The sequence below is a fragment of the Chrysochloris asiatica genome, unplaced genomic scaffold, assembly GCF_000296735.1.
Source record: "Chrysochloris asiatica unplaced genomic scaffold, ChrAsi1.0 scaffold00009, whole genome shotgun sequence".
NCBI lineage: Eukaryota > Metazoa > Chordata > Mammalia > Afrosoricida > Chrysochloridae > Chrysochloris > Chrysochloris asiatica.
In genome coordinates, this window is record NW_006408527.1 from 19,246,720 (window position 1) to 19,271,770 (window position 25,051).

The following is a 25,051-nucleotide window of genomic DNA, read 5'->3' on the forward strand; positions in this document are numbered from 1 at the left end:
GGATCCTCCTCTCAGTCTCTTAGTTTTTTTGGAGAGAAAGGTTTGAATCAGAGCTTTATCTCAAAGATGCGAAATCATGGCATCAAATAAACAAAATGAAATGAGTCACTTTAAAAATCTGACCCCAAGGAATCTGGGACACATACAGGTAATTCAGAGGTATACTTCTGATTTGGGGCAAATTCTAGACTAATGAAATGATCACCTCAGGTAAATGTTACAATAGATGAAACTAAGTCCAGTTTTTTTGGTGAAGTTTTTTTTTTTTTTTTTTTTTTTTAAAGTTCTTTTTTTGTTACTACCACTTCAGCTATCAATCATTTCTGATAACTCAAGCAGAAGATCATCTTCATCCTTCCCAGGATCCAGGTCGATCTCAGCTTCTAATTTGCCTCCTGAAATCTCCCAGATTAGTTTCTCAAAATCATCCTCCACAGAGAGTAGAGGCTTTCCTGATGAAGTGGAGCTGAGTCGGCGAGTTTTTACAGACACTTGGGATGAGGATGGACCGGACACTTCCGATGGCGATGGATCTGAAGAGGACTGAGTAGGAGATGGCACAAGACTGTAAGGGGGGGAAAAAAAGATCAGAAAACTGCCTGTGCAAAAAGTTGGCAGAACCTCCTAGTTTCAAAGACAAGAGTTAGAAAAGAATCATTTCTGATGAAACATTTTTGCTGAATTGTTCATAATGTAAAACAGAATTCAGCCAGGTAGTAGAAACATCTTTTCAACAAAATACAAAGAGCTGCACTAGTGGAGAACTGTTGTTAAGGGCAGTCAAGTGCCCATAGCAACCCTGTGTAGGGTTTCTGAGGAGCAGCTGGTGAGCTTGAACCGCCGACCTTGCAGTTCAAACAGCTTTGCAGTCTGGCACATTAACCCACATCGTCACACCAGGACGCTTTTAGCAACATTAAATTTCATCTTTTCTTGCAATCAATTTGAAGTTCATAAAATGTATTTAGATGTGGCTAACTTACAATGTTTAAAGTTAACTAGCAGCGCTGTTCTCTAGAGAGCATAAAAAATAACTGAGCTCTAAAGTTAGGTTAAAGAGGATTGTGTGGTGTTACCTGTCCCTTGGTTTTTCTGTCTCAGGCACAGTGACTGACTTGTCCTCAGCGAGGATTGGGACAATAGCCTACAAAAGCAAGAGGAAGAGTAATTGAATGGGTCAGTCAGGCTTTTTGTTTCAGCATATTCATTTTTTTTTTTGCCTTCTTAGATTCTTATTATCTTCTTTACATCACGGAAGTTTAGAATCAACAATCTAGAGATTGAGTATATAAATAAAGAAAATACCTTGCCACCCCAAAATTAGTTCAAAACATCCCACTCCATAAACGTGTAACTGTAAATGTAAAATAAAGAAGCAACTGAAACTACTAAAATGCTTAAGAAATGGCACCAACTGTTGTACATACAACAGCTAAGAGTGCTGATCTGCCCTGCTTCCCTCCCGTCCACAAGGAAGCATTGGGGAGTTCTTACCACAGCTGCTCTTTTGGCGGGGCATTCCTGCAGACCGCTGCTGGAGCTCAATGGCTTCACAGCTGCAATGACAGCAGGGTGGACCTCTACTGCCTTGCGTTTGGGGGCCAATTTGGGGGTTGAAACAACTTTAACCACAGATGGCTTCACATTCACTTTGGGTTTAGCTATGAAGGACAAAAAATATTTGATTCATAGCTAGAATAATTGTTTTATATGGAAAAAGATTCAGAAACAAATGCCAATAATTTCTTCAGTACTAGGATACCACAAAACACATACTCTCTCTACACACACATACACACACACAGTTGGAACATAATCCATAGGCAATCTGCACTACGACCTATAGCCAGAATATAGATTCACAGACCCATATGGCCTGCCCTCTTTCTTCTAGTCCCTATTATTTTTCATCTTCAGAACCAGAAGAAACGTACCCATAGAAAACTTAAAATTTTTTTTTTTTTTAGATTTAATTTTTAAACAGCAATTTTAATGTCTGAGAAACTGAATTCATCTTCCAGAGTTGCTGGCTGGGATCTGCTGGTTAGCTTCATCATTTGTGCCACCAGGGCACTATGACCAGTACATAAGGTAAATTAAATTCAACAATTTCCAGGGAGTTAATGAACTCTGGTAATGAACTGAAATCTTAAAGCAAGATAAACTATGACCACAACTCACCTTTACCCCTTTTTTCCAAGGGCTGTGTTGCACATTTCACATTCAATATTGAATCCCCGATCCCTGAGGTTTCCACCTCCAACTTCTGGGATGGCTTTGTGGGCAGCCGCTTTGTCGGGTGCCGAGTGATGCCTGAGACAGTACTGAGCACTGCTTTCTCGAGCACTTGGGTATTGCAAGAGGTGACATCTCCCTGAAGGAGTGTCAAAACGGATTTTTCCTTCTGCGGGGTTTCCCTCTCCTGCTGTTTCTGCACCTGCTTCTCCCTCATGGTCTCACATCTCTTGACTTGAATTTTAGTGGTGTCACCCCCTGTGGTCTCACCAGGAGCCTGTGGGTAGGTTTCAATGACAGCATTAGACAAAATTAGTACCTTTGTGGAAATGATCTCATTATTTAATAGAAACTGGGTGAACATCTAAGGCAAGTACAGTTTGACACACACAGAATCCAGGAGAAAAGATCTTTACTTGATGTTGAATAATCAATAGTATACAGCTAATTTGAAAGATGTGAACTAAAGATATATAAACCAATAAAAACTTAAGTTTGTATAAGCTAAAAATCATGACTTTAAGTAAAACGCTAATGAAATCTAAACAATCAAGATACTCATACTAAGATTTATACTTATAATCGTGTAAAAGAAAACCTAAATACTCAGAAATATTATGTTTGCTTCTCATGTGCCCATTAAAGAAAAAAAAGAGTTATCAATTATGTTTTAAACATGAATTAAGTATTAAAACATTCACATGCATACATACAGGAATTTTTTTTTAATTTCTGGAAAAATGGAAACATAAGATAATGGAATTTCTCCGCAAACTTTTTGAAGCCCCCAAGTATATAAACTGACTCGACGGCACTTAACAACACAACAACAAGTATATAAACAAGAAACTGAAAGGAAACTAATGAAAAAGATCAACAGTGCTTAAATCTGGTTTAGGGATTATGAAGGGTTTTTTTTTTTCATTTTCATAAAATGAAAATTCCCAAGCTTTTTAAGCACTATTACTCCAAAGACAGGAAATCCAGAAATAAAATTTAAAAAATTACCATTCAATTTTATAAGGGCAGAAAACAGTGAAACACATACAAGTAAACTCTCTTGGAAAACTGTAAGCATTGTTTTTGTTAAGTGCCACTGAGTTAAGTTCTGACTCATGGCAACCTTGCATAGGGTCTCCAAGGAGCAGCTAATGGGTTTGAATCACTGACCTTGTGTGGTTAGCAGTCCAGTGCTGATCCTACAATGCTACATATGCATAATGAATAATATTATCCTACAATGCTACATATGCATAATGAATTCTATTAATAACCTTAATAGAAATTTATTTCAAGCTGAAACTAAAAAGCACATTTGACCATTCCTCTAGCTCTTGCTTGCCTTAGGAAAAAAAATGTATCATGATCTTCAATAAACTTACCTCTTTAGCCTCTGCTCTAGTAACAGTACTCTGAGATGCAACTTCACTTCCTTCCTGAAGTCTCTTCTCCTCTTTTATACCTATGTTCATATTAAACACATCATTAATTAGTTCATGCAGGCTGCAACTTCATGATGGCTAAAGGTAAAAAAAGTTTCGTAATTCAAATAAGGATGGGATTTTTGTTGTTAAGTGCCATCAAGTCGGCTCTGGCTCACAGTGATCCTTTATTAGGTTTCCAAGGCCTGGTTGATGGGTTTGAAGTGCCAACCTTGTGGTTAGCAGTCCTGTGCTTACCCTACAGTGCCACACTAGGACTCAAAAGATGCAATAGGACAAATCAAATTGTCAATAGAACCAACCAGTCCTCTTAACGTCTCAAAATGTACACGAGGCTATCGCAGGTCTACAGCGCTCTAGCCTCTGGAATATGTATTTGGGAGGTGGTACTCTCTTCTTACCAGTTCTTTTGGTGATGCGCAGCAGCCGCCTTGTAGCTGGCGAGCATTCAGGCTGGGGCTGGGGCCTGGGGCTGCTCTCACGGCTCTGCTGCACTCTCAGTGCCTTCTCCAGTTTAATCTCCTCCAGCGTCTTGATGCGCACCTCCTGCATGGATTGTGTTTTAACTGCTGGCTCCTCTAAGAGTCCTTTACTGGCAGATATGGGTGGCAAAACCACTGGTATTTTCATTTCATTATCAGTCTTTAACTTGATACAAGTTACATCTTTTTTGTTTTTTTGCCTCTCAGCTTCCTGCTGCCGATGTTTCTTTTCAGCCAGGACCTCAGAGAAGGTTTTGATTCGGACACTGGAGGAGCTTCTCATTCCTGAAGTGGAATCATCAGCTTTTGAAGGTCCTTCTGTCTTGAGTTTTGTCTGCAATTCTCCACGTTTTTGACTGGCTCTTTCAAGAAGAATTTCGTCTAATGTCTTCACATGGATCTCACCAACTTTAGTAACTTTCTCTGTATTCATGGGGGAAAAATATGTCATTGGATGTCCAGCAGAGTGGCATTACTTAAGCAGGCAACGAAAACGATCAAGAGTACTAATTATCTTAGTTTCAATTTTAATTTTAGATCACTGCATGCTTCAGCTACTGTGACCCTCAAGAAAGCTCTTGGAAGGTAAATAATGCTGACCTACATTTCTAGTCTGAGGCTATCCTTGAGGCACCTGAAAATGATGTTACTAGTTTGAAAAACACATCATTTTTTTATCACTCAAGTCTTACCATAAAAAGCAGCAATAAATTTATTATTCCATTCACTCAGACATATATAAAGAGGCTTCAAAAGTTTATGGAAAATTTTTATTATCTTTTAATTCCACTTTTCCATGACTAAATCCATTTTTTTGCCCAAGATACTTTTACTATAGTGCCTGCTACATAAGGAAGCATTCAAATACTTGCATGATTTAAGTTTTTCACGAAAATTACAAATTCCTCTATTTCAAGATGGTAGACTGATCTCAAAATTATTAGTCTAGGAAAATTCAGCATGAATGGTTTCTCTGCCCTACCAAAAATTCTCTTATCAAAATAATAGAAATACATAAAAAATAAAACAAAGGCATAATAGTACTAGAAAACAAGACTTCACTGAAGAGCCTAAGTTTTAAGGAATTTCTCAAAGTAGGAAAAGTAGGAAACAAACATGTGAGTATTACAAAAAACCTGGAAGAAAAAACAGGTAGGACTGTAGTGTTGAAAGCTATTCTTTTCAAAAGAATCAAAAAAAAAAAAAAAAAGCCAAACTTGGGTCAACTAATCTGAAAGCAACAATGGGCTCTGGGATAACCAGTAAGGTAGACATTAAAGGACGGTCTGTGTATCAGTTGGGCCCGTCATGACCCTCTCCCGTGAACTGGCCCTTAAAAGGGGGTAGAGAGTGTATCTTAAGGATGAAGAGAAGAGCAGAACTCTACGTATTAACAAATGGAAAACAGAAAAAAGCCTTTTGCTGTGGCAATTGTTACTAACTTCCAGCTTGCTACTCACACGAGCTGCCATCATACAGCCTTCCCACTTGGGCAGTATCAGTCAGCTGCTCTAGTCAGGATAAGAGTTACTTGAGGAAAAAAATTGTACAACCACAGAAGAAACTTATGTCATGTACTTAAAACTACTGAAAAACGACGACATTAAAAATGAGCCAAAATTAACAGTGACATGATGACATAATGAAAAAAAAATTTTTTTTTAAAGAGTCATATAAAAAACCGCCAGATTTTCCACTACTAGCAATGTTGTTGTTAAGTGCCACTGAGTCTGTTCATAGTAACCCTGTCCTGTATAGCGTTTCTGAGGAGTGGCTGGTGAGTCTGAACCACTGGTCCTGAGGTTCAAAGTGACTTTATGGTCGATTGTTTATCCTAAAGTGCCACACCAGGGCTTCATTAACACTGTAATGAGCAAACATTTTGTTATCTCTAAGTACAATAAGGAAATTCAGTGAGTAAATTACTTTAAAAATGAAACCACAAAAACAAAGCACAAGCTCTAATCTAACTACAATAGGTAAATTAGGGGCAAAGCAGAAATTCTGATGGCAAGGACAAAACATCAGAATTTACTGACCTGTTGCCTCCTCGCTGTTTGGATCAGCAGACAGGCCTAATCGCTCCTTTAGAGATTTGGAAACTTGAACTGTAAAGATAAAAAAAAAAACAAAAAAACAACAATTTAAAGAACCAAAAGTTGAACATAGACTTTCTAAAGTTCAAATACCCTTGTCTAGTTCACACATTAGGCTATACTTTTCTCCTAAATGCGAATAGGTTTTTAAAAAAAATCTTTCATGGACTTAAAATTTTCTTCTCCATAGAATAGACCTATGTACATCATGGATTTCCTTGAGCACTTTGGAAAGCTAAACAAAACAAAACACAGCATCGTTCCTTACATCTGAAAGTAAAAATTACTAAATTCAGGGAAATAATTTTGTTACTGTACAGCTTCCTAAAATCTTGCAACCGAAGGTGTTAGTTATGAGAATCTTCTATTTGTTTGACAGGCATGGCAGGAGGTAGGGAGGAAGGGAATTATGCTGCAGAGAAAAAAGTTTCCTTGCTCAGAGAATACCCAGAAGCCTGCAAACAAGAACAATCCCTTGTTAGAGGGAAAAGTGGAAAGAAATGATCTACTTTTGTATCTTCAAGAAAAATTAAAATTAATCACAGGAAAAAAAAGAGTCTATTTTAAAATTAGCTCCAATGTTTAACTGCAAGTCACACAAGTAGAAAAAAAATCCAGTCCTTTACTCCTTTGTCTTCTTCCACTATAAATCATTCAACTCCTAAATACTTCCTGATTTAGTCTATTTACCTCTACTAGTCCACATCTCTTCTAGAACACTAAATCTATGCCACTAAGTCCACTTATCTGGATCATTTTCAGCTTCCTACCTCATAGCGTAGTGGTTACGAATCAGGCTGCGCACAGCCAAGGTCAGCAGTTTGAAACTACCAGCCGTTCCACGGGAGAAAAATGAGGTTTTCTGCTCCCATAAAGATTCACAGCCTCGGAAAACCTGCACAGGGTCGCTATGAGTCGGAACTGACTCCACAGCACATAACCACCACCACTACCACCTCATATCCTGGCCATTGGTCTTATAACCTTCTACTCTTTCTCAATACTGCAAGAATAGGATGATGATGACTAATGTGTAACTCTGAGCCTTTAATCCCAGCATCTAGCCTTCCAAAGGTTTGCTAGTTATGTCAGGATAAACCCAAACACTCTACCATAACTTAAATGGCTCCAGATGAGTCAGTCCCTCCTTCCCTCTCCAGTCACCATACTCCTTATCCCAATTCTCTGTGTCAACCTCGCTCAGCTCCTTGGCACATGTTACTGTCTCTGCCTGGAACACAGCCCCTGACCCATCAACATCACCTGACCAATTCCTAAATCCTGTTATAGGTCTACACTTCCACATCACTTCCTTGGAGAGCTTTTCCCTGGTAGACAGCCCTTCCTATGGTGCTTCCATAGCACCACATACTTCCATTGCATATCTCAGCCTAATATTTGTTAACGTATTTCTAGCTCCCTTTATACCATAAAACTTAGAAGTATGATGGTGTTTGTTTTGCTAATTGTTTATATCTAGAATCCAGTCGAACAAGTGCTCAAATGTTTGTTGAATGAATAATTAAACAGATACCAGAAATAATAATCCAATTTACCTAAGCAAAAGAATGAGAAACTATAGCTGCTAACAGTTTAAGAAGTAACATGATGTTATATACACACAAAACATTAGAACAGAGGTACCTTTCTTTGATGTTTTATCAGGGTTCGTTTCTGGAGTTTCAACCTTCTTTCCCAGTCTCTGTGCAAGGCTACGCTTTAATGGTGGATCATTGTCTCCACCTGCAAAACAGGACGAATGGAAGTTTTAAGAGTACAAATCTTCAGCAAGGTAAAGGAATACAAGCAAAAGGAGACACCATAATTCTATACACTTTCTATATTTATAGTGTGTGTGTGTGTGTGTGTGTGAATCAGCTTCCTTAGCATCAATATCAGACAAGGCATGAAAATGTACCAGAAGAAATAAGGGAAAGGACATAAGAATCAGACTTTATAGTTAGCAATCCAGGGCTTATAGTACAGCATCACAGTACCAACAAATGCAGGGAAGCAAATTATGTTTTAACTAGACACTTGTTCCCTCTAAAAAAATAAAAATTTCAATTGATCAAAAACAACAATAAAAAAAGCCAAGATATCCTTTACTGCTTTTAAAACCAAGTGTCTTCTAAAAAGTTGGCCATGCTCTAGGTAAATCACAACAATTTAAATTTCCATAACCTTAAAAGGGGTAATGTACTCATTCAAACATGAACCAGTTTTTAATAAGAAGTCCTTTCAGCCAAGAACACTTGGGGGGTTGGGGGGTAAGGGACAAGGCTGGGAGGGCAGGGGACTGGCAAATCAACACTGACTGTGGATTTAGGTCAAGAAGAGTTTGAAGGTATCATGCTCATGTATAAACAAGTAAAAAACAAAAAGGTATGCACAAAACTTATCTTACCAAATGAAAATTTTCGTTTGCCCAGTCTCTCAGTGAGACTCAATCTAACCAAGGGTTCATCTCCTAAAATGGAAAAAATAGCAGGTTGTCAACTGCCAATGTTTCTGTATTCAGTTAACTACTAATGGGTATAAAAAATGTTCTAGTATTAATTCCTGAGCCTGCCCAGAAAGTCTCTTCAAAGTCTTATCTCAGTCTTAAGGATTTTTTTTTTTTTTAAAAAGCAAGCTAATAAATTAATGTGAACAGTCAAATTAAAAGCCTACAAGGAAAAAACTGATGATCTGCTCTGTAACCCTTCACTCAACTCACAACAAAAAGTTAAAAAAAAAAAAAGCCTACAAGGAAGAGGCAATACAGTCCTTCTGAATAAGAGCAGCCAAGAAAGATGAGAGTTTGTGTTCTAACCAACAGGTTGTACCTTGGATTGTGTTCAATGAAATCCCATTCTGCTGTATCAGTAAACTACTGCTATACAGCTTTCTTTGACTATCTTTAGCAAGCAATAAGCTCTCTTTTCTGATTCTTTGCTGTCTGAATAACACAAACATTTAAATATCTCTGCATACTACATATGCAGAGTGTAGTGTGTTCCTGTTTCTTACTAGGTTTTAAATTACTGAAGGAACCAACATAAACCCCTAAGGATTGAGCAATCTCAGTTATAGAAAAGTTAACAGTCTGACAAATTCTACAACCTATCCACACCTCACCTTGTTTACTTGACAAAGTTACTGTCCTCACCACAGTTCGGACATTCTCTTTTTCGGGACCTGGAACTGGTTGGGGTTGGAGTAGAAGGTTGGAAACTCCTGAAGAACCTTCTGAATAAAGTCAAAGAATAGCAAATGATGAACAGAAAATCGCAACATTATCATAAGTCCAGGAATTCTGTCTTTCTGAGCATATTTGGGAGGGGAGAAAAATTCCTATTTCTCATGTTCCTGGGGCACGAAGTGAAAATAAACTATACAAACTGCTCTGAGTGACTCAGGCATTCAACCTACTTTTACTTACCAACAAGGCTAACATTTTAAAGTTAACCTCAAATGTATACTAGTCATCAGGTGTGTTAACTTAACCTTTTCCTTCTAAACCAAATCATCTAGAGAATATAACTACACACTTATTACAGAAAAAGCTTTAGTAAGAGGGACCTGAGAACCATTTGCTTCTTTGTAAATACTACATTTCACATCATAACTATAATTTTTAGTGCTGCCAATGCAGATTAATCAAGTCAAGGCAAGCTCTACAAGTCTTCCCTCTCTTAATGTAATTCTTACATGCTGTTCTTCGAGGCACATGAATGGCACAATGGTAGCTTTATAGGAGAAAGTCCTAAAGACCTGCTTTCATAAAGTTTACAGCCAAGAAAACGCTAGGGGAAGTTCTAATCTGTCATATGGGGTATCTGAGAAAAAATTATTCAACAGTACACAATGAAATTCTTTAATGTTCTATTTCTCAATATAAACAGGTTATTTACTACATACACCTAGTTCTGAATAATTAAGGACTGGAAGACAGCTGCAAAGAAAAACAAAAAGCAACTGTGATATGAAGGAAGTCTCTGTTTTTCTTAAGAACAAACTATAAACGTAAACATCTATTTGCTCATTTTGGCTGTTTCTTCTAGATGTATTATTCTTCTTCCCTGGCAACATGCAACCATTTGAGTCAGAACTCATAAGAACTTACCACCTTGCTTCTTGGATTTTTCCTTCATTTTCTTTGATTTGATTTCTTCAAGAGTTTTTATTCCAAAATTCAAACATTCACCTGAGAAGACCAAATAGGAATCACATGAGAAACTAATACATTTGATCTATAGATAGCAGGCATTGAAATGTTTTCTAATGAATAAGAGGACCTACCCATGTGAAGGTGGGGGGTGAGAGGGGAGGGAAGAGGGAATGTCGATGAAGAAAATTCCATTTGTGACCCTTCGTAAGTGGGCCTCTTCTTACCTTGCTTTACACTGAGTCCAGGTTTCCGGACAGAAGCCACTCGCAGTCCATTATGAATTTCAGGAGGTACTTGCAGGTTAGGTGCTTTGGTTTCATCACCTTCCTCAGAGAACTGATCTAAACATCAATAGTTAAAATAAATTTGGAATGAAAAACAGGCCTAGAACTTTAATGCAAATTCTTTTCAATTCACTAAGTGATCTGGCTATTTATTTGCCATAAAGAAAGAGCTAAGTCTTACCATCATCATCTTCATCGTCATCTGCAGCATTGATTACAACTGGTGGATGTGTGGGGCTGGGAACGTTTTCTGAACTTTCAACTTTCATAACACTCCGAAGCTGTGGGGAAGGGTTAGACTGGACAGACAATTTGTTCTGTTGAACTGTGAGCTGGTTAGCCTTCACTTCCTCTTCTGGTGCCTCAGGTACAGTGGGCAACACAGCTAAACACATAAATTCAATACTTAGTTAGAACCAGAGGACACAATACCAATCCATTCAAAACTCCTGTCCACCTAGGATAAGTTTGGTTTATTTTCCTCAGAAACATTTACGTCTTTTTACCCAATTTTACCAATTAGATTCTAAACTCCCAGAAGGGGAAAATAGGCCTTAGCTATGAACTAGTCACTGTACATAGTAACTATTCACACTTAAAATGGGTATTCAAAACACTGCTGATAAAATGAATAAGAGGCTAAATGCACCAAAAAAGCCCTTCTCACCCACACAAAGCAAAACTCTAAAATTACTGCTGTTGAGTCAATTCTGACTCATAGTAATCCTATAGGACAGAAAAGAACTGCTCTGTAGGGTTTCCAAGTCTGTACTCTTCACTGAAACAGACTGCCATATGTGTCTCGCACAGAGTGGCTAGTGGGTTTGAATCTATCACTTAACAGGTAAGCACTGCACTATGCAATCAGGGCTCCTTGCTACATGAAACCTCCCCCGCCCCCCCGCAAAAAAAACACACAACAGAAACCAAAAAATACCCCACTGCCACTGAGTTGAGTCCCATTACAGCAACCCTATAGGTCAGAGTAGAACTGCTCCGTAGGGTTTCTAAGAATGCAAATCTTTAGTGGGCAGACAGTGTCATCTTTTCTCTGGCGCAGAGGCTGGGGAGTTTGAATGGCTGACCTTGCAGCTAGCAGCACAACACATAACCCACACACCACATTAAATGATTAAGTAACCGTAAGTTTTATGATTATTTTAATTATAGGACTTTTACTCAGCAAATAGCTTTAAGATAACTGAAAACACTTATTTGAACCTAATCATAAAGAGCCTACTTTTCCCCCTAAAGAGGTGAAAAAGATGTAACCCCAAATATAATAGCAGCTTCTTTGCCTTTCTTCTGCAGATCGCTCTTTTAGAAACCTGGACACAATATACAGCGTATACAACGGACATAGCTTAATGCTGTAGAATCAGGTCACCCCTTGTTGCATTCACACTTATTTGCAGTTTGCATTTCCCCAAAAATATTAGTTTGTAGTGTGTAAGTTTTATTTTAGATTACAGCCTAGAGCAGGGCTGGCAAACCTTTTCTGTAAATAGTAAATATTTTTGGTTTTGCTGTCCATATCATATACAAGGGGCTTAAAAAATCTATGAAAAAACAATGGAATTTCCCTATGAACTTCTTGAAGGTCCCTTGTGAGGGAGCATGGCTTTTGCAATATAAACGTTTAACTTTGGCTCTGCCATACACAGTGGTTTTCTGGCTGTGTGCAAGCCATTTAACCTTAATAAAATTCAGTTTTCTCATCTGGGAAGAGGAAATAATAGACTCAACTACACCAAAAGGAGGCAAAATACTCTGTACAGTGGGCACAGTGCTTGTTAGGCAGTAACTACTCTTTAAAAATGACAAATGTCTCTCACTTTTGCTGGGCGGCAGGAAGAGGCCATCAACATAGCGTCCTCTGTTGTGATGGAACGCACAGTTTAGCTTCTGACATCCCATTGGCTGATTTTCCCAATAACAAGGAATCTCACTACGCTTTTTCTGTAGAAAAGAAAAATACATTTTTTCAATAAGAAATTAAATGATTTGAAGAAAGAAAAAGAGAGGTTGCTGAACTTGAGGCACTTGAAGCACAATGAGGACATGAGGGGAGCAGTAGTTTCCTTCCTATTCTCTCATCTTTATCCTTGTTGTCAAGTGCTGTCGAGTCTACGCTGACCAATAGCGACCCTGTATAGGGTTTCCAAGGAGCAGCTGGTTGAACCACCAACTTTGTAGTTCAAACAACTTTGCAGTCTGACGCATTAGCCCATAGCCCCATACCAGGACTCCCATCTTTATCCTATAGCCCCCCTAAATATCGACCCTCAGCAAGAAGCAGGATGATTCAGTAGTTCAAAGTAGGCAAAAAAGGAAAGCAACAGGGTTTTTGAAACTCTTACTGTGCTATTTAATGGCCACGTGACCTTGGACAAATAATTTAATGCCTTAAGTCTCACTTTCCTCAGCTATAAAATGGGAACAAGAATAGGTGTCTAACTGGTTTATTTCACTTTCAACAAGTGAACTTGCTTGCTTAAAGAGAAGAGGACTTAAAACTATTTACTGATGAAGATCAAAGAGCACAGCCTTCCGTATGGATTTCATCTCAATGTAAAGAAAACAAAAATCCTCACCACTGGACCAATAAACAGCATTCTTATCAATGGAGAAGACACTGAAGTTGTCAAGGACTTCATTCTTCTTGAATCAACTATCAACACTCATGGAAGCAGCAGTCAAAATATCAAACGACATATTGCATTAGGCAAATCTGCTGCACAAGACCTTTTTAAAGTGTTGAAGAGCAAAGATGGCAGCTCGAGGACTAAGGTGCGCCTGACCCAAGCCATGGTATTTTCAATAACCTCATATGGATGCGAAAGCTGGACAGTGAATAAGGAAGACCGTAGAATAATTGAAGCCTTTGAGTTATGGTGTTGGAGGAGAATATTGAAAGTGCCATGGGCTGCCAAAAAACTCCAACTGATCTGTGTTAGAAGAAGTGCAGCCAGAGTGCCCCTTGAAGGCCAAGATGGCCAAACTTCGTCTCTCCTACTTCAGACATACTGTCAGGAGGGACCAGTCGCTGGAGAAGGATATCATGTTTGGTAAGGTGGGGGGGTCAGAGAAAAAGAGTAAGACTCCCAGTGAGATGGATTGGCTAAGTGGCAGCATCAACGGTCTCAAGCATGGCAACAATTGTGAGGTTGGCCCAGGATTGGGCAGTGTTTTGTTCTGTTGTGCATAAGGTCACTATGAGTTGGCATTGACTCAATGGCACCTGACAACAACAACAACTGGTTTATGATGCACAGGAAGCATGCAGGAAACAGAAAAGACTCAACAAACTACAGCTATTACCTGAAGCTCAGAGTTCAAGTCCTGAAGCAAAGTATCCCCACTAGTGACTCTTCAAAGGTTTCTCTACTCTTATAAAATGCTTGCACATCTAGGAGTAAGCTGCCGGGTCACACATACATTCTTCTCAAAATAAGCCATATTAAAAATGTTCAAAGCAGTACTATTTGGAATAGCTCCAAAATGCAAGCAAATCCAAATGTGCATCAGCACTAGATGGGATATAGTACATCCACAGAATGTTAACCAGTCACAAGCCACTGCTACATTTATTACCACAGATATCCAGTGCATGACGTTAGCCACAAAAGAACACAGATTGTATGCTCCCATTTTTACAGAGACCCAAACAGTCAAACCTTCTCTATGGCAGTCAGGACACCTCTGGGGGGTGTTTCTTGATCTTGGTGCTGGTAAAATAAGTATACTCTGGTAGCATAGTGGTTACAAGTCAGGCTGCTAACCTGGTCAGCAGTTTAAAACTACCAGCAGTTCCATGGGAGAAAGATCTGCTCCCATAAAGATTTATAGCCTTGGATCCATGGCACACAACCACTACCACTTAAAGAAAATTCTATCAGCTGTTGTAATTATGATTTCTGTACTTTTCTATATTTATACTCAAATAAACCAAGAAAGCAAAGACTATAATAAGCACTTCTGAAGAAATTATCCTCTGATTAATAACCTACATTATGTTGGCTCTCTTACCACAATAAGCAGCTTATATAAGGCTTAATGGAGTCCTGGTGTGGTACTGTGGGTTTATGAGTTTAAGCAGCCTATATAAGGCTTAATGGAGTCCTGGTGTGGCACTGTGGGTTCATGAGTTGGACTGCAAAGCTGGTTTGAACCACAAGGTTGGTGGTCCAAGCTCACCAGCCATTCCTCAGAAATCCTATACAGGGTCGCTATGGGTCGGAACTGACTTGGCGGCACTTAACAACAACATTAAGGTTTAATTTTATTACAGAAAAAAACAGCAATATTAAGAAATCCAAAATATAGAAGAGAAATAGAGAAATGATAGGCAATACAAAAAGAACATGAAAAGCATCAAAAAGGACAAAAATCAACACCTAGCACACAGAAAGAATGAAATATTCACTAATACACACTGTTAGTGAGGGTGTGGAAAAATAGAGCATTCCTAATGGAAATGGAACATTTCAACATTTTTGAAAGGCAATTTGGAAGAAACTTAAAAATGTTACCATTTTTGCCCCATCCATGATTACCTATTTTTAAGTACTTCAAGTCCCAATGTTTTCTGAGTTAAGAATACTAACAATGTCTCAATTACTTCTTCCTCAAGGCAGAATCTAATGCCAATTTTCCTTGCTCCTGCATCTGGGTCAGTCTTTGCTTAAGTTTTTTTCTTTCCTGGAAGTAATTGTTAAATTACAGTATGTCTTCAGTAATAATGTTGTTGCTGTTAAGTGCCATTGAGTCAATTCTGACGCATTGTGACCCTGTATAGGGTTTCTGAGGCTGTTAATCTTTGTGGGAGCAAAAAGTCTCATCTTTCTCCCACAGAGTGGCTGGCGTGTTTGAACTGTGGACCTTGTGGATTGATAATCTAGTGCTTTATTGTACGGATTTACCGTGCTCCTTCAATAATAACAATACCCTCTTATAAACTGGAGGCACCCGACATTTATTGGATCTGTTTAATACATTTATTAGATTTTGTTTCTACTTGAAAAGTAATACAAACATAAAGAATTCTTAGAAAATAAAAATGCCTATTATACTATTGCTCAAAGAGAACCAGTTGTTTTGGTATGTTGTTGGTTAAGTGCTGTTGAGTCAGCAGTAAGCAGTCCAGTGATTATCCTACAGCACCACACCAGGATCCTATCTTGGCCAAAGTATTCTATATGAAAATATAGAATCAATAAAAAAATTCTGTTTTGGTATGTTGTTAAGTGCTGTCAAGTTGGTTCTGTCCCATAGCAACCCTGTATAGGGTTTCTGAGGAGCAGCTGGTGAGCTTGAACTGCCGACCTAGCAGTTCAAACAGCTTTGCAGTCTGGCACATTAACCCACAGCATCACACCAGGACTCTATAGTTTGGTATAGAATACTTTTATTTATTATTAGCCAATAAATATACAAGCACTCTGGAATTCTAAATAATTCTATAGAGTTTTGATTTAGCAACATATCCTCCATAGTAGCATCCTCCATCTATATGACTTCTTTAAGTTTTTAATAATACTACACATTTCAAAGACATATATAACAAAGACACACAATAAAAAACTCCTTTGTATCCCTGGTCCCACCTCCAAAGTCACTGTTATTAAGGTTTCCTTTACAGTTGAATGCCATTAAAATAAATATAGCAAAAATTCATTTTAACTGAAGGACAGTTAGGGTACTTCCAGTATTTTACTATTAAAAAATATGCTACAATGAGTACTTCTTCACCCTGCACATGTATGAGACGATTATGGGACAAGATAGAAACATTTTGAAAGCTATAGTGAAATTAAGCCCCTATACAGAAAAAAGTTAACATGGCAGCCCTGAGACTTCTATTCTTAGAAAGCCTGCCTGCCAGAGTGGCTCTGGCTGGCATCTGAGAACTTCAATCTGGGAATGCTCTCAACAGTTATCTGATAAAGAGGTCCACTGTGCCTACCTGTTTTCTCGCAGGAGTCTGGAAGTTTGCTAAACAGAGAGTGTCTACGTCATCAGCCTAATAAAATCCTTAGGCACCTTGGATGGAAATATCACACATGCGATGCTGCATTTTTGTTGCCAAGGGAAGATGGTACTGTTTGTGACCCCTCATGGGAGACAAAGAGCATGAGGAAGCCCATACATACATTCTTCCAAACGCCGCTTGTGTCCGTCTCTTATGATCCAGCAATGTATCCTTCCTGTGATAAATCTTAACGGGAACAAAACTATATGCTGTGCCTCATGAGTTCTTGCAAATTACTAAATGTAGAGGCAGACTTGAGACCCTAGCACATTTTCCAAAGGAGTTGTGACAATTTACACTTCTATTTAACAACAACAACAACAACAACAGTTTTACTGCATGATATATTTGTAAGTTGCATAGTACTTCTTCCTCTGAGTTTATTTAATGAACTTCTTACTATGTGGAGGGCAGGCAGCATACATTCGTTATTGTATGCTGTGGGAGTTGCTTCCAACTCTCAGCAACCCTGTGTAGGGTTTCTGATGAGTGGTTGCTGAGTTTGAACTGTGACCTTGCATTTAGCAGTCCAGTGCTTCTATATCACCACTCTAGGACTCCTGAATATAGTTAAGAGGACAGAAATCTGGAACCAGATTGTGTGACTCCTGGCATACACTTACATCTATCTCCATGTGCCGAAACCTGCACACCTGTCGAAAACATCGTCCTTCTTGCCATAATGTGCAAACAGTTTCATTTCCTAGTGCAGCTTCACAGTGACGGAACGGGCAGCTGTCACCCTGTAAACAAAGAAGGAAGAACACAGTAAGAAACCATGGCCTCAAAATGTCCGCAATGTAAAATGTCTAGAATAAAAGCTTCCTGGAATACAGATAAGTACAAGGACTACGGAAAGATAGACAAGGTGAAAAAATAACAGAATAATACAAGGGCAAAAAATTTTAATTCCCTATAATTTTTTTTTAAAGTTTTTATTGTGAATTGAGTAAAAGTTTACAGGGCAGATTATCAGTTTTATACTCAACAAATCATTTACTTTGTTTCATTACAACAATTATAACCCCCTCCAGGTACCATCAGTTAATAGTATTTCTCCCTATTCATTTTAACTTTTTTTTAAAAAACACTCAGGCATGTATAATAATTTACACCACCAAAGAGCACATTCTGCAAGTCTGCCTCCTGGCTGCCACCTTTCAGTCCCGTTCTTTCTATGAAACTAGAATCCTCAGCTGCTCCCTCTCTCCTTGTCTCCATCTCTGGTGTTGCTGCTTCTTTGGACAGGGTCCCGCATTCTGCGTGTGCTCTTCTCCCTCGATGGTTCTAGGGTCCTCTGTTTCTGGATTGTAAGATTAACTACCCCACCGTTTTTGTTATGAAATTTTTACCTTACAATTGTGACAGGCACAATTAGCCATGATAACAATTACTCACTACTCAATCAAAAGAATCTTATCCCTATCTCTTTTTACCAGACCTATCTAGACAAGATAAAACTATTTAGTGGGGACTCTATCTTCCCTCACTACTCTTAAATTCAACTCCCTTCGTACCTTTATTGCTCCCTCATTTTAGGCTGCCAATGTCTAAGTTGCCCGTCCATATCTACTCTGTATACAGAGTGAAGACTCCTTCCCTCTCTGTTGGTAGAGTTACTACTTCCATGAGCATAAAATTCATCAAATTGTAGCAACTTACCCTTATTTCCTTTATCAAAAATTGTGGGGGTTTTTGTTTTTTTTTTTAATCTTCCTTTAGTCGAGTTCAGATTATCAAGTAATCGAGGCTAGGTCAAATTGGTACTGTCTGCAGGTTTGGGCGTTCCTGTGTGTCTCCCCTCACATCAGCTGGATACTTCATTCTCAGCTCTAGCCCTCTGTGGCTATGTCCTTGGCCATGGGCTCAGGTGTCCCCAGCTCTCATTCCACTCTGGACCAACCAGTCCTTCTTCTTCTCTTTATCATCTCCAGGTCAACGGGCGTCTATGGAGCATGGTTGAACTCAGCCCATTTCTTCATTGCTGCCTTTGCACTCGCCAATAGACCGATACAGTCGCCAGCAAGCTTACATGCCTACTCATATGTTCCCTTTTAGTTTCAGTCTTAGAAGAGGGTTATAATCTATTTCTTCTTTTTTTTTTTCTTAAATGTTTTATTGTGAATTATGTGATAGTTTACATGGGAGAACATTAATTTTACATTCATTCTGTCGTATATCATCTCATTGCCATGGTTACAATCCCCTCCATGCATCATCAACCAAACAAAGGGTATACCCTGCAATCCTGCCCCCCGTACTCCCCAGGTCTTCAGCACACAGTCGCTCTCCCTCTCTGGATCTAAAGATAATCTATTTCTTGACAGTATCCTTCATCTGATTTGAAAGCATGGGTGACACGCATTCAGATGAAGGGGGAGAAACAGGAAGGGAGACAAGTGGGAGAAATAGGTATTTTTAAATAAAGTCTACAGTTAATCTTCAAAAAGAGTTTCAAATACCTTAATTTCTGTAGCTCTAGCTTGTGATAAAAAAATCAAAAGTAAAGAAACAGACTAAGATTTAAGTATAATAATATGCTTTACCGGAATGGCGCTGTGGGTTATTATGCTGGACTGCAAAGTTGGTTTGAACTACAAGGTCGGCACAGTTCAAGCTCACCAGCTGCTCCTTGGAAACCCTATGCAGGGTCACTGTGAGTCAGAACTGACTCAATGGCACTTAACAACAATAACATATGCTTTACAACGTATTTTGTATAATGGACAATCTACTGTCTTTAAAACAAAACATTTGTACAGCATATATGTATTTATAGAATCGGTCACAATGGAACAGAAAAAAAGCAGTTAAGAGGGAACTTCAAAAATTCTATTAAAAATAATGAAATTTTTGCATTTGACAAAATGTAAACATCCATTCCTGATTAAAAAACTCAACAAAGTAGGAATTGAAGGGAAATTCCTCAACATAATTAAGAGCATATATAGACATCCAACAGCCATCTTTAAAATGGAGAGAAACTGAAAGCATTCCCTTTGCAAACAGGAACCATACAAGGATGACCTTTATCACCTCTCCTATTCAATAATCTGTTGGAAGTCAGCCAGAGTTATTAGGCAAGATAAAGCAAGTAAAGGCATCCAAATAGGCAATGAAAAAGTAAAACTCTATTTTCAGATGATATAATCCTATACATAGAAAATCCCAAAGACTCAGTAAGAAAATTATTAGAACTCACTGAAAGCTTCAGCAAAGCTCATCATACAAAAATCAATTGGATTCCTCTATACTAACAGACAGCACTGAAACAGAAATTAGGGAAAACAGCATCATTTATAATAGCCACCCAAAAGATGCAACACTTCAGGAATAAATCTAAAATGTTATACAAAAAAAAACCACTGAACACTACTATAAGAAACCAAAAGACGGAGAATATACCATGCTCATAGGTAGAAAGTCTTAGTACTGTGAACAATGTCAATACTACCCAAAGCAATCTAGAGTTACATAGTGCAATCCTAATCCAGATTCCAATATCATTTTTAAAAAAGATGGAAAAAAATGATCACGAACTTTATGTGGGAGGAAACTAATTTCAGATAAACAAAGCACTGCTTAAGAAGAACAACAAAATCAGAGGCCTCTCACTCCCTAATCTCAAAATTTACTAACTTGGCTTCAGTGGTCAAAACAGCTTGGTAGTGGTACAATGAAAGATATAGATCAATGGAACAGAATTGAGAACCCAGAAGTAAATTCATCCACATAAAGTCAACTTATCTTTGACAAAGGGTCAAAACACATTAAGTGGGGAAAAGCTAGAGTCTCTTTAACAAAAGGTGTTGGCAAAACAGGATATTCATTTGCAGAAGAATTAAAACAAGACCCATCTCTCACACCATATAAAAAAAACAAACTCAACATGGATTAAAGAACTAAGTTTAAAACCTAGAACTATAAAGATACTCAATGAAAACATAGGGACAAACTAAGGGGCTAATACATGGCACACACACACACACTACCAAACATTATAAAAAACACACAAACAGTAGAAGACATAATAGATGACTGGGACTAAAAATAAGAAACTTATATGCATCAAAAGATTTTGCTAAAAGAGTAAAAAGGGAGCCCACACACTGGGAAAAAACTTTTTTTTAACAATGGCATTATCAGAAAAGGGATTAATATCTAAAATTTATTTAAAAAACTATAACTCTACAGGAAAAAGACAATCCAATTAAAAAATGGCCACAGGACATGAACAGACACTTCACCAAGGAAGACCGAGGGCCAGGCAGCTAACAGACATATGAAGAATTATTCACAATCATCAGTCATTAGAGATGTAAATCAAAACATCGAGGTATCTCACACCAGCATTAATAGTGAAGTTCAAAAGAACAGAAAGCAACAAATGCTGGCAAGGGTTTGGAAAGTCTGGGACCCTCCCACATTGCTGGTGGGATTGTAAAATGGTTCAACCACTCTGAAAAATTAAATGATGCTTCCTTAGAAAGTTGGAAACAGAAATACCTTATGAACCAGCTACTCCTCTACTTGGCATATTTCCACAAGAAATATGAGCCAGGACACAAATTGATACATGCACTCCTATGCTCCTGGTGTGGCATGGTAGGTTACTGCACCAGACTGCAAAGCCATTTTAACTACAAGATCAGTGGTTCAAGCTCAGCAGCTGCTCCTCAGAAACCCTATACAGGGTTGCTATGGGTTGGAACCAACTCAATGGCACTTAACAACAAGAAGTTCATCACAGTATTATTCACAATTTAAAAAAGGTAGAGACAGTTCCCATTTGACCTAGCCTCGATGGCTTGATGATCACAACTCAACTAAAGAAAAGATTAAAAAAAAAAAAAAATTTTTTTTTGGATAAAGGAAATGAGGGTAAACTGCTACAATTTGATGAACTTGACCTATACTCATGGAGGAGTAGCTGAAAATACCAACAGAGAGGGAAGGAGTCTTCACATCAAGTATCAATGCTATCCCTATTCTGCAGACACAAGAGATAGGAAGCGGCAACTTACACATTGGCTACATACAATGAGGAGGCGATAAAGGCACAAAGTAACTGGCTTACAAGGTTTCAAGAGGGAGCTGAGTTTAGAAGTGTGTGAGGGAAGACAGAGTCCTCACTGAATAGTTTTCATCTTGTCTAGATGGGTCTGGTAAAAAGAGATGGGGATAAGATTCTTATGATTCAATAGTGAGTAATTATTATCATGACTAACTGTGACTCTCACAATTGTAAAGGTAGAAGTTTTGTAACAAAAATGGGAGCGTAGTTAATCTTACAGTCTAGAAACAGAGGAACCTAGGACCATCAAGGGAGAAGAGCATAAGTGGAATGTGAGACCCTAGCCAGAGAAGCACCGACACCAGAGATGGAGGCAGAGATGCAGACATGGAGACAGGAAGCAGGTGAGGACTCTAGACTCATGGAAAGAGATGGACTGAGAGCTGGCGGCCAGGAGGCACACTTGCAGAATGTGCCCTTTGGTGGTGTAAATAATTATATATGCCTGAGTGTTTAAAAAAAAAAAAAACAACAGACAAAATTAAGAGAGAGAAATACTTTTAACTGATGGTACATGGAGGGGATTATAATCGTTGTAATGAAACAAAGTATATGATTTGTTGAATGTAAAGCTGATAATCTGCCCTGTAAACTCCCACTCAATTCACAATATAAACATTAAAAAACAAAAACAAACAAACAAAAAAAAATTGAGACAGCTTAAATGCCCTTCAATGGAAGAATGAATAAACAAACTTTGGTAAATACACACAATAGATACTATGCAACGCTGAAGAATAACGATGAATCTGCAAAACACCTCATAACATGGATGAACCTGGTAGACATTATGTTGAGTGAATAGCGAAAAACAAATGGACAAATACTATGAGACCAACATTGTAAAAACTTAAGAAAAGGTTTTGATACTAAAAGAAACGTTCTTTGATGATTACTAGGAACGGGAGGGAAGGGAGAGTAATTCACTGGCTAGAGGTTAAACACATATTAGGTCCTGTGATGGGGAGGGCAATAAACAAGAAGAGGGATAGAGGCAGAAGAATGATGACAATAAGCGAAGACACAGGGAGGTATCCAATGGCAAAAGAAACAGAGGAAAATAGTGATATATATGTTGTAGTTGTTATGTGCTGTGGAGTCGGTTCCTGTACAGCGACCCTGTACAGGGTTTCCGAGGCTGTAAATCTTTACGGGAGCAGAAAGCCTCATCTTTCTACCGCAGAACAGCTGGTAGTTTCGAACTGCTAACCTTGCGGTTCACAGCCTGATTCATAACCACTACGCTACCAGAGCTCCTTATAGTGATATATACACCACCTTGGAAAACAGTGTTCAGTGCAAAGACACAAGGATTGTGACAAAGACTGAATGAGTAAAGAAGAAAAAGTGGGATATATAGATATATTTATATATCCCATCACCATACCTTTCCAGCAGACATAACTCTGAATGTGGTGGAGCATACAGCGGGCAAAATGATGAACACTTTCTAGATATTATCAAACATCTTAAGGCCATGAGTTACTGGGTCTGGGGGCTCAGGACCACAGTCTCAGGGAACACCATGGCCAGCTGGCATAATATAGTCCACAAAGACAATGTTCTACATCCTGCTTGGGTGACTAGCGTCGGGGATCTTGAAAACTCATGAGTGGCAGCCAGTCTAAGTTGCAGATATTGGTCTTATTGGCCTCTCCATGTGCAGAAGAAGAGTGAGTGATCAGAATTGAAGAATCAATTAGTCCAATGGAATAAGGAAACATGCAAAAATCAGTCTCCATGACTCTGAGACCGAGAAGAACTACGTGGTACCCTGTCTACCACTACCAAATGCTCTGAAAAGAAGCACATTAGGGGATCCTGGATAGAGTGGGAGAAAATGTGGAGCAAAACTCAAAATTATTTAATAATAAACAGATGGGGTTGATTAGTCAGAAAGAGATAGGAGAACCCTGAGACTATAGCTCCTGATCACCCTTAAGGTCTTGAAAAGAACTCACCTTTGTGGCCCAAGTTTCAGCCAAGCAGTAGACAGGATTAGAGGGGTGGACAACAATACTAGCGAGCGGTGCTCACCATGGAATGGGCAATTACTCAAAATCAAAAGGGCAACATTTTCCAAAGGACAAAGTTGAAAAGGAATAGGAAGGTAGGTGGAATACAAATAGGAACTGCAGGGAGTAAGTGGGGTAACTGTTGTTGAATGCAGGGGACTGCAATCACTGGGATGAAACAAAGTGTAAAGATTTGCTGAATATAAAGCTGGCGATCTTGTCTGCAAAACTTCAAGTCACAATAAAAAGTTAAAAAAAAAACACAATGGAATTTCCCCAAGAAGTTCAAGAAGCTCCCCTCATATATCTAACCAGAAAAACAAAAAGTTTTGACAAAAATAAAGCAAAGAAACCACAAAAGCATATTTAGAAAGATGGCTTCCTTATAATGAATAGATTAATAGATAGCAGGAAATTGGGGGAAGAATTAAGTCAAATTCAATCCAAGATATTTTATAGACCTATAATCCAACCCATTTATTCATTTACTGCAAAGTAAACAAAATAAAAGTTAGCAAGCGAACGAAAGGCCATAGTGTACTCAATTCCCCAGTCACTTTGAGCAGATGACAGCTCAGAGATGTGCCACGGTCCTTTTCACTTTTAGCCAACATGGGAAAATTAAGTTATATGTAAACTAAAGATCAAAGATTAATACTGAGACAACAAAATTATCAAGTTACACTATTCTTTGCTAAAAATCAATAGCAGATAATCAACAGTTAAGCTAAACAAAACTTAAAATTAATTTAGAATGTTAGGATCATCTTATCCTGGAAACTAGGAAAGAATAGATTTAGAAACATCAATACTTACTTTGGTACATGTTGAGTAGAAAAAAAAATAGCAGTCTTCTCCTTGATTAGGCATGCTGGGTAGATCCTTAGATTAGAAGTGGCCTTTTGAATGCCAGCCACTGCTTCTTCAAGATGAGGACCAGCTCCAAGTCCTCTTGAAACGGGTTTAATCTTCCACAAGAACACTCAAGCACAGAAATCTTCTTTAAAATGCAATCCTAAAATGAAGAGACAAACAAGGAATAGAAGCATTTCATTAAGTTCTTCCAACTTTCTCCTCCAAATCATTCTGAATAATGAGATGGCACTGTTCAAACCAAATCGTAACTACATTAATATGCATTTGCCTATACATAGCTTTGTAAACAATCTGGTTCATATTTTATTATGTGAATACTATACATAACAATATATAATGTAAATTTTTTGTTATGGACTTAGT

The 25,051-nt window shown here is 38.3% G+C and overlaps 1 protein-coding gene across 1 annotated transcript; it reads right to left on the minus strand.

Moving 5' to 3' along the window:
- Positions 1-306: 306 nt before the first annotated feature.
- ZC3H11A (zinc finger CCCH-type containing 11A) lies at positions 307-24,694 on the minus strand. The gene is made up of 16 exons (XM_006834106.1): positions 24,629-24,694; positions 17,347-17,466; positions 12,528-12,651; positions 10,874-11,077; positions 10,633-10,749; positions 10,364-10,444; positions 9,376-9,486; positions 8,663-8,725; positions 7,900-7,998; positions 6,199-6,267; positions 4,079-4,582; positions 3,618-3,697; positions 2,182-2,512; positions 1,495-1,661; positions 1,077-1,144; positions 307-565 (listed from the first exon to the last, which is right to left on the minus strand). The coding sequence occupies exons 1-16, from the start codon at positions 24,680-24,682 to the stop codon at positions 307-309; spliced, it is 2,451 nt and encodes an 816-aa protein (XP_006834169.1). The 5' UTR covers positions 24,683-24,694.
- Between the last annotated feature and the right edge of the window lie 357 nt (positions 24,695-25,051).

Bases quoted from the DNA above. Each gene is read 5' to 3' on its own strand.
- ZC3H11A (XM_006834106.1), bottom strand. From the start codon at position 24,682: ATGCCTAATCAAGGAGAAGACTGCTATTTTTTTTTCTACTCAACATGT. The intron at 1,662-2,181 runs GTGAGTTGTGGT...TGTCCTTCATAG, and splicing joins CTTGGAAAAAAGGGGTAAAG to CTAAACCCAAAGTGAATGTG. The intron at 566-1,076 runs GTAACACCACAC...CCCCCCTTACAG, and splicing joins ACAGAAAAACCAAGGGACAG to TCTTGTGCCATCTCCTACTC.